Source organism: Oncorhynchus mykiss, chromosome 1 (genome assembly GCF_057628025.1).
Source record: "Oncorhynchus mykiss isolate SJ-2025 chromosome 1, ASM5762802v1, whole genome shotgun sequence".
Lineage (NCBI taxonomy): Eukaryota > Metazoa > Chordata > Actinopteri > Salmoniformes > Salmonidae > Oncorhynchus > Oncorhynchus mykiss.
The window spans coordinates 43,958,575-43,972,923 of NC_143022.1; the positions used below are offsets into that span (position 1 = coordinate 43,958,575).

The 14,349-nt window shown below is 45.1% G+C and overlaps 1 protein-coding gene across 1 annotated transcript in view; it reads right to left on the reverse strand.

The window, feature by feature from the left end:
• Window positions 1-14,349, reverse strand: part of LOC110532319 (thromboxane-A synthase) — a 108,775-nt gene that overhangs the window by 31,605 nt on the left and 62,821 nt on the right. Inside the window, 3 exon segments of the mRNA XM_036977694.2 lie at window positions 13,372-13,408; window positions 13,410-13,717; window positions 14,137-14,264. Coding sequence (XP_036833589.1) covers window positions 13,372-13,408; window positions 13,410-13,717; window positions 14,137-14,264 — 473 coding nt within the window.

A 14,349-nucleotide genomic window follows, 5' to 3' on the forward strand; every position in this document is an offset into this window, starting at 1 on the left:
CCTGCCAGGCCTGGCATCGTGCCATAGGCTTACAGCAGCTCTCACTTCTTTAAGGCAGGCAGCCCTTACCTCTGCAACATCTATAGAGACTAGCTCCAGAACTTATAACCTTTTATCTGTAACTTAAACAATAGATGACAAGCTCTCTATTGTACTGCTACAGTAAACACTGAACCCTGTACCCTCTCTCTCTCCTTCTCCTCCATCTCCACAATGAACTATGTACCCTCTCTTTGCACACTCAATCCATTTCCCTTTCTCTCTCTCTCTCTCTCTCTCTCTCTTTCCTTCTCTCTTCCTCTCTCCCTGAAGCACTCTGCCAACAGACAGACAATGTGGAAGCAGCATAACACAGCAGGGGCTGCCCAGGCTGAAACATGTCATTTAAGAAGTGCCGGTCTCTCCCCTTTTTCCGTCTTAACATCTTCTGCATGAGTCATTATAGGCCTTGCTTCAACTCATTCTGTTATTTAGGGAGATAAGAATCACAAATTAATGAGAGGACCCCCTATGGACATGGACACAGCGGTAGAGAGAGAGAGAGGAACATTCATTAGCTGGTCAAAACAGCTGCAATGCTAACCCATCCATGTCAACCCAAAGCTATGTTAACACCAAAGAAATATAATGAACTAGAATGAACCAAGCACGTCAGCGGGAGAGAGAGAGAGACACATTTGCATGTTTGACTGCTCTAGCCTGAGTGGTACAGTCAGAAGACACCACACGGGGATGGCTCTTCTCAGAAAGAGAGTGAGGTGAGATGATTCAGTCACCGCCAGCTAACTTTCACAGAACACAGCGTGTCTCTGCTGGAGGCTAGGCTGTCGTAGCCCGCCTGAACACAGCGTGTCTCTGCTGGAGGCTAGGCTGTCGTAGCCCGCCTGAACACAGCGTGTCTCTGCTGGAGGCTAGGCTGTCGTAGCCCGCCTGAACACAGCGTGTTTCTGCTGGAGGCTAGGCTGTCGTAGCCCGCCTGAACACAGCGTGTCTCTGCTGGAGGCTAGGCTGTCGTAGCCCGCCTGAACACAGCATGTCTCTGCTGGAGGCTAGGTTGTCGTAGCCCGCCTGAACACAGCGTGTCTCTGCTGGAGGCTAGGCTGTCGTAGCCCGCCTGAACACAGCATGTCTCTGCTGGAGGCTAGGCTGTCGTAGCCCGCCTGAACACAGCGTGTCTCTGCTGGAGGCTAGGCTGTCGTAACCCGCCTGAACACAGCGTGTCTCTGCTGGAGGCTAGGCTGTCGTAGCCCGCCTGAACACAGCATGTCTCTGCTGGAGGCTAGGCTGTCGTAGCCCGCCTGAACACAGCATGTCTCTGCTGGAGGCTAGGTTGTCGTAGCCCGCCTGAACACAGCGTGTCTCTTCTGGAGGCTAGGTTGTCGTAGCCCGCCTGAACACAGTGTGTCTCTGCTGGAGGCTGTCGTAGCCCGCCTGAACACAGCGTGTCTCTGCTGGAGGCTAGGCTGTCGTAGTCCGCCTGAACACAGCATGTCTCTGCTGGAGGCTAGGCTGTCGTAGCCCGCCTGAACACAGCGTGTCTCTGCTGGAGGCTAGGCTGTCGTAGCCCGCCTGAACACAGCGTGTCTCTGCTGGAGGCTAGGTTGTCGTAGCCCGCCTGAACACAGTGTGTCTCTGCTGGAGGCTGTCGTAACCCTCCTGAACACAGCGTGTCTCTGCTGGAGGCTGTCGTAACCCTCCTGAACACAGCGTGTCTCTGCTGGAGGCTAGGTTGTCATAGCCCGCCTGAACACAGTGTGTCTCTGCTGGAGGCTAGGCTGTCGTAGCCCGCCTGAACACAGTGTGTCTCTGCTGGAGGCTGTCGTAACCCTCCTGAACACAGAGTGTCTCTGCTGGAGGCTGTCGTAACCCTCCTGAACACAGCGTGTCTCTGCTGGAGGCTAGGTTGTCATAGCCCGCCTGAACACAGTGTGTCTCTGCTGGAGGCTAGGCTGTCGTAACCCTCCTGAACACAGCGTGTCTCTGCTGGAGGCTAGGCTGTCGTAGCCCGCCTGCTGCCAACTCCTACTGCCACACACTAAACATGCGTGAGATTAATCATGGCTAAAAACGTCATCCACAGAACGTGCTTGTGAATGAGAATAACAATTACAATCAATTACTGAACAAGAATTACAATCGATGGAACATCAAAGTTTTGGCAATGACTTCAGATTAGACCAGGATAGGCTGCAGATTACTTGAAGGAATGAAATAGTGTGGCTATTTTCAATGTGTGTGGCTTTGCAATACCATGGATCTGAGATGACTGACTGACATTGAACAAGCTTTCAGGAGTGAACAAGCCTGTATGAGTAGGTTAACAAAACCACAGTCAGTCTCTTTCACAGTGCTGAAAGAAAGGCAGTGGGTTGAGGTAGCTGTGACGAGCTCTGAAGCCCTGCAGGAGCAGAGAGAAAGAGCGACCCAGTCAGCAGCCAGACGTCTGATAAAATGGACACCCAGCTGGCCTACACTCTTAGAAAAAAAGAACAAAAAAGAACCTTCTTTGGGTTCTTTGCCTGTCCCCATAGGATAACCTTTTGAAGAACCCTTTTTGGTTGCAGGTGGAACCTTTTTGGTTCCAGACACCCTATTCCCTTTCTACAGAGGGTTCTACACGGAACCCAAAAGGGTTTGACCTGGAACCAAACAGGGTTTTCCTATGGGGACAGCAGAATAACCCTTTTTTCTAAGCGGGTATAAACACGTTTATGTACACAGGTATTGCTGTGTGTATCCAATCAAGTTCCCAGCGTCAAAGAATCGAAAAGTTGCTCAGACTGTTGAAATCACCAATGGCCCTCACCAGGAAGCTAGGCATACAGCTAGCACTCTACAGGGAATGTCCTACGTAACATTAGTCTTTGTTTTTTTTGTAGAGTTTTCTGAAAACCTACTACTGACATATCCCATTCAGACTCCTTAGAAAGGTTTAGGACTGAGTCATATTTTGAGGTAGGTGGGTTAAGTCTAGAGTCCAGGGTCTGAGGACTTTCAAAATGCTGCAATGCAGAGTAGTGTTGACAACTCTGCTAACGTTAGTATTCAGCTGACGAGCTAAAGGATAGCGGTCATCAGCTATCCTTTAGCTCGAAAAGCTATCGGCAGTTTTGTACAACGCGACTCAGACCAGAGCATACCGGACTTATTTTCTCTCCCTATCCCCGGATTTCTACCGCAAGCTTTGGACATTTACACCTGGATATTGGAGCTAGCTAGCTGCTATCCGAGTGACTATTGGCTTACGTCGGTCCCGGAGCAAATATCAATTATTCCGGAGCTAGCCAGCGGAAGAGTTCCATCAGCCACTCCTGGGCTACAATCACCTATCCGGACCTGTTTAACTGCCGACGCGGAGCCCACCGGGCCTTCACAACTGGAATACCGACGTTATCTGCCCGAGGGAGTCATCCAACTGGCCCCTCCGTCACGATGTTACCTGAACGCCCATCTGCGGTCCGCTAATCGTTAGCTGTCTTATCGGGTGCTATCTGAATAAGTCTATTCAGACAATTTTTCTTGGGTCTATATCTATTTTGCCAATTCGATTGGTCCCCTCTACCACACGGAACCCCACTAATCTACCGACGGAAACGCACGAGGTGGATAAAAACAGACATCCTCTGCCAGCTTGCTACCGATGGCCCGGCTAGCTGTCTGAATCGCCATGACCCCAACCAACCTCACTACTCACTGGACCCTTATAATCACTCGACTAAGCATGCCTCTCCTTAATGTCAATATGCCTTGTCCATTGCTGTTCTGGTTAGTGTTTATTGGCTTATTTCACTGTAGAGCCTCTAGCCCTCCTCATTATACCTTATCCAACCTTTCTGTTCCACCACCCACACATGCAATGACATCACCTGGTTTCAATGCCTAGGTTTACCTCCACTGTATTCACATCCTACCATACCTTTGTTTGTACATTATACCCTAAAGCTATTTTATCGCCCCCAGAAACCTCCTTTTACTCTCTGTTCCAGACGTCCTAGATTACCAATTCTCATAGCTTCTAGCCGTACCCTTATCCTACTCCTCCTCTTTTCCTCTGGTGATGTAGAGGTGAATCCAGGCCCTGTAGTGCCTAGCTCCACTCCTATTCCCCAGGCTCTCTTTTGATGACTTCTGTAACCGTAACAGCTTTGGTTTCATGCATGTTAACATTAGAAGCCTTCTCCCTAAGTTTGTTTTATTCACTGCTTTAGCACACTCTGCCAACCTGGATGTCCTAGCCGTGCCTGAGTCCTGGCTTAGGAAGACCACCAAGAACTCTGAAATCTCCATCCCTAACTACAACATTTTCATACAAGATAGAACGACCAAAGGGGGCGGTGTTGCAATATACAGCAGAGATAGCCTGCAGAGTTCTGTCCTACTATCCAGGTCTGTACCCAAACAATTTGAACTTCTACTTGTAAAATTCCACCTCTCGAAAAACAAGTCTCTCACCGTTGCAGCCTGCTATAGACCACCCTCTGCCCACAGCTGTGCTCTGGACACCATACGTGAACTGATTTCCCCCCATCTATCTTCAGAGCTCGTGCTGCTAGGTGACCTAAACTGGGACATGCTTAATTAACACCTCAGCCATCCTACAATTTAAGCTTGATGCCCTCAATCTCACACAAATTATCAATGAACCTACCAGGTACCACCCCGAAGCCGTAAACACGGGCAAACTCATACATATCATCCTAACCAACATGCCCTCTAAATACACCTCGGCTGTTTTCAACCAAGATCTCAGCGATCACTGCCTCATTGCCTGCATCCGTAATGGGTCAGCGGTCAAACGACCTCCACTCATCACTGTCAAACGCTCCTTGAAACACTTCAGCGAGCAGGCCCTTCTAATCGACCTGGCCCGGGAATCCTGGAAGGATATTGACCTCATTCCGTCAGTAGAGGATGCCTGGTTATTGTTATTGTTTTTTAAATGCCTTCCTCATCATCTTAAATAAGCATACCCCATTCAAGAAATGATGAACCAGGGACAGATATAGCCCTTGGTTCTCTCCAGACCTGACTGCCCTTAACCAACACAAAAAACATCCTATGGCGTTCTGCATTAGCATTGAACAGCCCACGTGATATGCAACTTTTCAGGAAAGTTAGAAACCTATATACACAGGCAGTTAGAAAACTAAACCATGCTTTCCACCTGGCTACCCCTACCCCGGTCAACAGCACTGCACCCCACACAGCAACTCGCCCAAGCCTTCCCATTTGTCCTTCACCCAAATCCAGTCAGATGATGTTCTGAAAGAGCTGCAAAATCTGGACCCCTACAAATCAGCCGGGCTAGACAATCTGGACAATTTCTTTCTAAAACTATGCCAAAATTGTTGCAACCCCTATTACTAGCCTGTTCAACTTCTCTTTCGTGTTGTTGATTGGAAAGCAGCTGCGGTCATCCCCCTCTTCAAAGGGGACACTCTAGACCCAAACTGCTACAGACCTATATCTATCCTACCCTGCCTTTCTAAGGTCTTTGAAAGCCAAGTCAACAAACAGATTTCCAGGTCATCTACAAGACCCTGCTAGGTAAAGTCCCCCTTATCTCAGCTCGCTGGTCACCATAGCAGCACCCACCTGTAGCACGCGCTCCAGCAGGTTTATCTCTCTGGTCACCCCCAAAACCAATTACTCCTTTGGCCGCCTCTCCTTCCAGTTCTCTGCTGCCAATGACTGGAACGAACTACAAAAATCTCTGAAACTGGAAACACTTATCCCTCACTAGCTTTAAGCACCAGCTGACAGAGCAGCTCACAGATTACTGCACCTGTACATAGCCCATCTATAATTTAGCCCAAACAACTACCTCTTCCCCTACTGTATTTATTTATTTATTTTGCTCCTTTGCACCCCATTATTTCTATGTCTACTTTGAACATTCTTCCACTGCAAATCTACCATTCCAGTGTTTTACTTGCTATATTGTTTTTACTTCGCCACCATGGCCTTTTTTTGCCTTTACCTCCCTTATCTCACCTCAATTGCTCACATTGTATATATACTTATTTTTCTATTGTGTTATTGACTGTATGTTTGTTTTACTCCATGTGTAACTCTGTGTTGTTGTATGTGTCAAACTGCTTTGCTTTATCTTGGCCAGGTCACAATTGTAAATGAGAACTTGTTCTCAACTTGCTTACCTGGTTAAATAAAGGTGAAATATATATATATATATATATATATATATATATATATATATATATATATTAAACAGTTATCAGTGGTTGCCTATCATTTAAACTACCACTAGGACAAATTATATCCAGTCTGATCAACAGACAATACTCTTCATCTCATCTCCTTCATTATATAACAGTAAATACCAGACCTTGTTGCGGTGCATTGTAACATCATCTAATGTTACATGCTGCCTTGAAGGCTGCTTAGTAGGCTTCTATTCACAACATCCAAACCATTGCTCTATTTCAGAGGCAAGTCAGAGTATGAATGGATAAATGTCCACTGCAGAAAAAAGGCAATGAGTTAATAAACAAATATAATGTATATCACATCAGATTGACCCCAACACCAAGAAGATACAAAAAAAAGTGAGCAATGTTATATATGCACTGATGCATTTTGATCAGGAAGTAAATCACAGGAAGCAGAACGGGCAGAGTCAGTTAGTTTACACTGCGAGCTCTCTCTGGAGACACTTCTTCCCTTGTGAGTTGAAGGATTAAGCATTACAGAGCAGAGAGCAGCGTATCGGCACAGTGCCGGACGAGGGAAGATGAGATGAAAGAGTGTCTGACTCCAGATGCTCCAGTCACAGAGATCTCCGCCTCCGTGTGCGTTTGATCCTGTCTTCCGGTCTGCTGCCTGCTCCACTCTGTTCTCCACTGTTCAGGCCTTGGTCCGGGTATTAAGAAGCGAGATGGGGGAGTAGAGGATCTAACAAGGTCATGGCTGCATCTGAAATTGCACCCTATTCTCTATATAGTGCACTCCTTTGACCACAGTCCTATGGACCCTAGGACATAGGGTGCCATTTTCGACGCACACATGGCCTTATAAGAGCCTCCACTCCCCGTCTAACTGTTTATGTGTTCCATATTAGAGCTGCAGAGTTGATCATGGCTGTGACAGCAGCAGGGGTGGTTATTTAATGGGGCACTTTGTTAAGGCCGGAAGACACAGACGCTGGAGCTTCTTGCGAGACTCATAGACAGAAGAGATGCAGAGTGAAATGAAACAAACAATAAGCAACCTCTGAATCTCCTTGTTTCTATGTATGTGTGTATGTGTGTGTGTATGAATGTGTATGTGTGTATATGTGTGTATGTATGTGTATGTGTGTATGTATGTGTGTGTATGTGTGTATATGTGTGTATGTACGTGTATGTGTGTATGTATATGTGTATGTGTGTATGTACGTGTATGTGTGTATGTATGTGTATGTGTGTATGTACGTGTATGTGTGTGTGTATGTATGTGTATGTGTGTATGTATGTGTATGTGTGTATGTATGTGTGTATGTATGTGTATGTGTGTATGTATGTGTGTATGCGTCTGAGTATGTGAGCAGAGTGGAGCTGGACTGAGGAGTGTGCCTAATTGACTGGAGCGCAGATCGAGATTCCAAAAGGCTGGAGCGCCGGCCTTCCCTCTTGCTTCAATTTCACTCCAATAGCGCTCACTTCACGAGATCAGGGCATGCCCGTCCCAGCATGCATTTGTAGTCTACTTGTGTTCTGCTATCTATAGCCCCTTGCTTTAGCTAAATCGACTGATCAACTGATCAAACTGATCAAACACACAGGTGCTAAATCAAGGTGACTTACAAAGATGAGGACCAATAGCAAGAGAGGGAGTGCAGTGATGTAATATCCACAACTAAATAATCATTGTGGAACCTGAAAAGGCACATATCCCGAAAGCATGATGGCGTACTTACTATGTGCACATGCTAAAAGAAAGGAACGAGGTGGGTAGCTATTTGTGTCATTATAGCAACGTAATTATAAACAAAAAAATCTGTTCTATTATCTATACAATAGGCCATAGTTGTTTTTGGTCCAATAGGTCTGGCATATTCTTTCAAGGAGGTTTCCATTTTGATTGGGTTATTTTGCCTAAAAACCTTCAGGCCTACCTATAAAGAACAAAATGCATCCCTGCCCAGCCAGCAAGAGTGGCATAAAAGGTGTTTATCATCCCCAGTGGCTCTGCAGGTGTGGAGAGGATATTCTCCGCTGCTGACCTGCTCTCCAGGAACCATCGCATGAGCCTGAATCCACAGACTGGCCAAACTCATGTTTTTAAAATAAGGCATTTTTTTGTTTAATTTGTATTTAATTCTATGTAAGCCACAGCCTATATGCGCAATGTATAGACTATAATGATTTAATACAATGTTGTTTAAAAGATGAGTGCTTTATGTCCCTACCAGCCTATTGTGTCACACTCGCAAATGCTTCACAATCTATTTCTTTGTAAGCTTTAGCCTTGAAATAATTGAAATAATATAGCCTAAATCATTCGTTTTAGTCTCCCCGTCTGGCTCCTGACCTATTTAGAGTTTATATGATGTTTAATATGACATGTGGCCTATTTGAAATGATAAACACTTCTTACATTCACTTTTTCATGTTTATTCAAATACTTTTCATTCAAATCATATGGTTTGGTGTCAATACTTCAAAACCAAATGGTAAGTCCAGGTAGTGTCAAAAACAGATGGGTGTTGGTTCAATTAATGAATGGAGCGAATATGGAGCGTGTTTTTGCGTGTTTTTATTGCGCAGAGCGGTTGGAAAGGACATGGAGCGCCAGAGCCGAGCTTGCAGGATTTCCGATTGCTCAACTCCGTGCTCACATACTCTGGTGTGCGCCCCATTTGTCCTGCAACCCCCGGCTTCATCTACCAGACAAAGATAGGTTTTCATCCAAAATGAATGCAGCAAAATATTGGCTGTTGTCTGGGTTTTTATCTCACAATAGAGTGGCAGCGCACGTCAAACCGCAGGCTGTTGTGACCCGGGAGAAACAGATTGAAAATCCTCAATCTGAAAAATGCCACCCCTCCCTCTTTGCCCCCCACCCCCCTATCCAATCCAATCTCTCTGATTTATTTTTGTTCCAGCCAGGTCCGATCACTGTCTGTCTTTCACACTCATCACCACAGCTGGTCTGCAGCAGAGATGGACTTACAATTGAGGTGGAGTTTATATGGGACTGGGTCTCTCAGTCATCAACCCCTGCAAAATGACTGTACGCAACTCTGTAAACATGCTGAATCCCATGTTTATAGAGTTGCAGTCAATTCCATTTAAATTGTTAAATCAGGAAGTAGTGCTGAGCGATTAGTGCTTTTTTTTAGGTTGGTTTAGTTTCGGTTCGATTCTGAAAAAATTATCACAGTTATCAATTTCGGTTTAGATTTATTTGCTTTTTACATTAAATGACCTCTGCATTATGTGGGTTGAATGCTGTAACAACACGGAATAAAACAATTGATCAAAGTCCCACGATGGTAGTGACTGCCCATTACTGTTTATCACTTATGAATCATAATTGATTCATTTTACTTTAATAAAATAGTTCAGTTGTTCATTCCAAGTCATCATCTCATCTCCACAGAGCTACTGCCTATGCTGTCTGACAAAATCACTATTTTAGTAGTTCTTCAATGTAAATAAGGCATAGCTTTATGACTGCTGAATACAAACTATCAATCAACTGCTCTATCCCTCTCCATCTTGTATTGTTCTGCCTCTTCTTTCCCTCTGTCTGCCCCACACTAACCTAGCAGGCGTAAAAGGAACACACAGACTGGACAAGTAGGCACGCAATGGATTATGGTCATTGTACTTTAATACTACGTTTTCTGCGCTAAACAAAAATATAAACGCAACATGTAAAATGTTGGTCCCATGTTTCATGAGCTGAAATAAAAGATCCCATGAATTTTCCATATCCACAAAAAGCTTATTTCTCAAAAAATATATGCACAAATTGGTTTACTGTACATCCCTGCTAGTGAGCATTTCTCCTTGCCAAGAAAATCCATCCACCTGACAGGCATATCAACAAGCTGATTAAATAGCATTATCATTATACAGGTGCACCTTGTGCTGGGGACAATAAAAGGCCACTCCAAAATGTGCAGTTTTTTCACACAACACAATGTCACAAATGTCTCAAGTTTTGAAGAAGCGTGCAATTGGCATGCTGACTGCAGGAATGTCCAACAGAGCTGTTGCCAGAGAATGTTGCAGTACGTCCAACCGGCCTTACAACCACAAACCCAGCCCAGGACCTCCACATCCGGCGTCTTCACCTGCGGGATTGTCTGAGATCAGCCACCTGGACTGCTGATGAAACTGTGGATTTGCACAACCGAAGAAACCGTCTCAGGGAAACTCATCTGTGTGCTTGTCGTCCTCACCAGGGTCTTGACCTGACTGTAGTTCGGCTTCATAACCAACTTCAGTGGGCAAATGCTCACCTTCGATGACCCCTGGCACGTTGGAGAAGTGTGGTCTTCACGGATGAATCTCAGTTTCAACTGTACCGTGCATGGCATCGTGTGGGTAAGCGGTTTGCTGATGTCAACATTGTGAACAGAGTGTCCCTATAACGACACAAGGTGAGACCCAGATGCAGACACAGGAGGCAGATGGTTCGAGTCTCTGATATTAATTGAACAATGAGGGGCCCGGCGAGAGGCAGGTCGAGGACAGGCAAGAGATCCTAACCAGGTCAGAGTCCAAACGGTACAGGGGGGCAGGCAGGCTCGAGGTCAGGGGCAGGCAGAATGGTCAGGCAGGCTCGAGGTCAGGGGCAGGCAGAATGGTCAGGCAGGCGGGCTCAGTGTCATGGTAGGCAAAAGGTCAGAATCGGGAGGACTCGAAAAGAGAGACTAGGAAAAACAGGAGCTTGGAAAACCGCTGGTTGACTTGGCAAGACAAGACGAACTGGCGACAGACAAACAGAGAACACCGGTATAAATACACTGAGGGTAATAGGGAAGATCGGTGACACCTGGAGGGGGGGTGGAGACAATCACAAGGACAGGTGAAACAGATCAGGGTGTGACAGTCCCATGGTGGCGGTGGGGTTATGGTATGGGCAGGCATAAGCCATGGACAACGAACACAATTGTATTTTATCGATGGCAATTTGAATGTATCGAGACACCGTGACGAGATCCTGAGGCCCATTGTTGTGCCTTTCATCCGCCGCCATTACCTCATGTTTCAGCATGATACAGTGGTTCTTCCTGTAAAAGTTGCGTCATACTGCAGCACATAATTCTATGGCACCTTATTTAATTGTCAGCCATTGTTGCCACTAATGCTAGTTAGTGCTAGTTTGACCACTAGAGAGCATCTTTGAAAAGCATTCTTCAATATTGGCTGTACTAGAGAATTTGAAACCTTTTTTTGTAAGAACATAATATATGGGATTGATTTCCCGAAATGTAGCTTAATTCATTCGATGAATATGAAACCCTCAGGGTTTTTCCAATGCTTCATTGGTCTGTTTTGGTTGATGGCCCTCTAATCTGCAAACGTATTCTACGGTTATATATGTGTCGACTAAAGCGATTTAATTCATGAATGCATTTGAACGTTTTTTTATATTGTGAAGAGCAAAATTATTCTCAAGAGAATTAATATTACAGTTACACCAACTGGTAGACTAATCACACATTTGTACAAAATGGTAAGAGAACTGGTGAAGAATGTTCCCCCTCTACACACACATTTCTTTACTAGAATCTCTACATTAAAATACTGTCAGATCCATAAAATGTCCTTGTACAGTAGTAGATCTAATTAACAGCACATTACTCAACACTAGTGAGACTCATGTCGCCTACGGTAGGTCTACAGTATATGTAAAAAATATTATTTTCAATGACGTGACTCTCCGACCAATAATTCAATTTAGAGGATTGGCGGATTCTAAATTAATATCTAAGGGGCATTTTTAGTTAGGGCAAAACTGGTCTGTGGGAATATCTAAGGGGCTTTTAAATAAATATAATTCAGGGTTAATAATAATAAATCATCATTTTGCTTAAACAATTATGATATATTGGAGATTATTTCATTATCAAATAAATGAAAGTTATTGGCTGTACTACAGAATTTAAAACCTTTTTTTTGTAAGAACATAGTATATGGGATTGATATTAAGACATTTTGCTTAATTCATTTGATTAATATTATGGTGTTTCTATTCCAAGAAAAACGAAAAAACGAAACCCTCTGGGAAACTATGGAGCTGTACAATGTGACCTTTATTAAACTAGACATGTCAGTTAAGAACAAATTCTTATTTACAATGAAACCTGGACTACGTTGGGCCAATTGTGCGCCGCCCAATGGGCCTCCCAATCATGTCCGGCTGTGATACAGCCAACCTAACTAAGAAATACATTTGACGATACAATTCTCCCCTTATACCCTCCTTCTTGGCAAGAGTCTATTGTCCTGTTAATAGCCCATAATGACACTGTACAATGTGACCATTCAGGAGTAGGCTACAGTACTACAGTAAGAGGAAAATAACCCTAAAATGTCAACATCCTAATTGTAGTCTAGCCAATACCCAAAAGGAGATTCAGTGAATATGACATTACTTATCAAGACCAGTCCGCATGCTTGTCTCAGAGCAGCGCTGTCTTGACCTCTGAATACCGTCTTTCCCCCTTCCACTTCCTTCCTCTTCCATTCATTTTGAAAGTTATTTTCCAGTAAACATAATCAGTGCTCTAAGTCCCCATTGCGCTGGTCTGGAGCAGTGATGCAGGGTACCGTACTAAACCATAAATGAATCCCGCAGCATACAGTAATCTCAAAACGTTTAGTTGAGCAACCACTGCAATGCACGGCCCCATATCGCAAGGATCTGTACAAAATCCTGGAAGCTGAAAATGTCTCAGTTCTTCCATGGTCTGCATGTCACCCATTATTGAGCATGTTTGGGATGCTCTGGATTGTCATGTATACAACAGCGTCTTCCAGTTCCTGCCAATATAAAGCAACTTCGCACAGCCATCGAAGAGGATTGGGACAATATTCCACCTGCCATAATCAACAGCCTGATCAACTCTATGCAAAGGAGGTGTGTCATGCTGCATGAGGAAAATGGTGGTTTTCTGATCCACGTCCCTACCTTTTTTTTTTTGGGGGGGGGGGGGGGGGTATCTGTGACCAACAGATCCATATCATTATTCCCATTCATGTGAAATCCATAGATTAGGTCTAATCAGTGTAGGACCGTTTACATAATCTGGTTAGGATTTTAGTAGTTTCAATAATCCATCATGGCACACATACTGTGGCGACAAAACGAAGGTGATTATGAACGTAAGGGGCATACAGGAAGGCCCATACTCACATATCTGGTGAAGAAGTCATCCACCTCAGCCTGCAGCCTGACACTCTGGGTGTAGAGCCAGGAGGTAGCAGGTGAAGACCAGCGTGTTGCTACTGGTCTCGTAACCCGCCAGGAAGAACACAGACGCTTGGCCCACTATCTCATCCTCCGACATCATCCTCTTCTGGGTCTGGACCGAGCGCCTGTTGGGCGACTCGTGGCTGCCGGCGCCACCATTTCCTTGTTCCCCGGAGTGGTGTGTGTGGGCCAGTTCATCAGCATGGTTCACCACATCAAAGTGTTCAAGAGAGACACATTCCTTGGTGCTGCGCGTGTCCAGCATCAGCTGCAGGAAGTCTCGCCGCCGCTACACACACACACACACACACACACACACACACACACACACACACACACACAAACACACACACACACACAAACACACACACACGCACGCACGCACGCACACACACACACACACACACACACGGGAGCACACACACACACAATTGTTGTTAATTAATGTGTTGGTTATGGATGTGTTGGTTATTGATGTGTTTCACAGGTCATCATTGTAAATAAGAATTTGTTCTTAACTGACTTACCTGTCTAAATAAAGGCGAAATAAACATGAGAGCGCACGCGCATGCACACACACACACACACACACACATTCAAAGATCAAGAACAGAGAAGAGAAAGGAAGAGAGACAAAAAGAGTCCTTCATAAAATTCCCATCTTTTATAAAGGAGCAGAAGTTTTTACAGCTCAGTAACACACTGTACCTCTTCAACAGGCTGCTCATCTCTCTGTCTGATGATCTTCTGGATACAGTTGATGAAGAAGTTGTTCATCTCATCCCTCCTCTTGTTGGGGATGACCCGGGCCAGTGGAGCCAGGAATGGGAAAGCAACTGTAGGCAGCAAGAGAAGAACCAACAAAATACCATCTGTGTCAGTCCACTTCCGGCAGCATCTAGGGAATGCAATACAGTATAT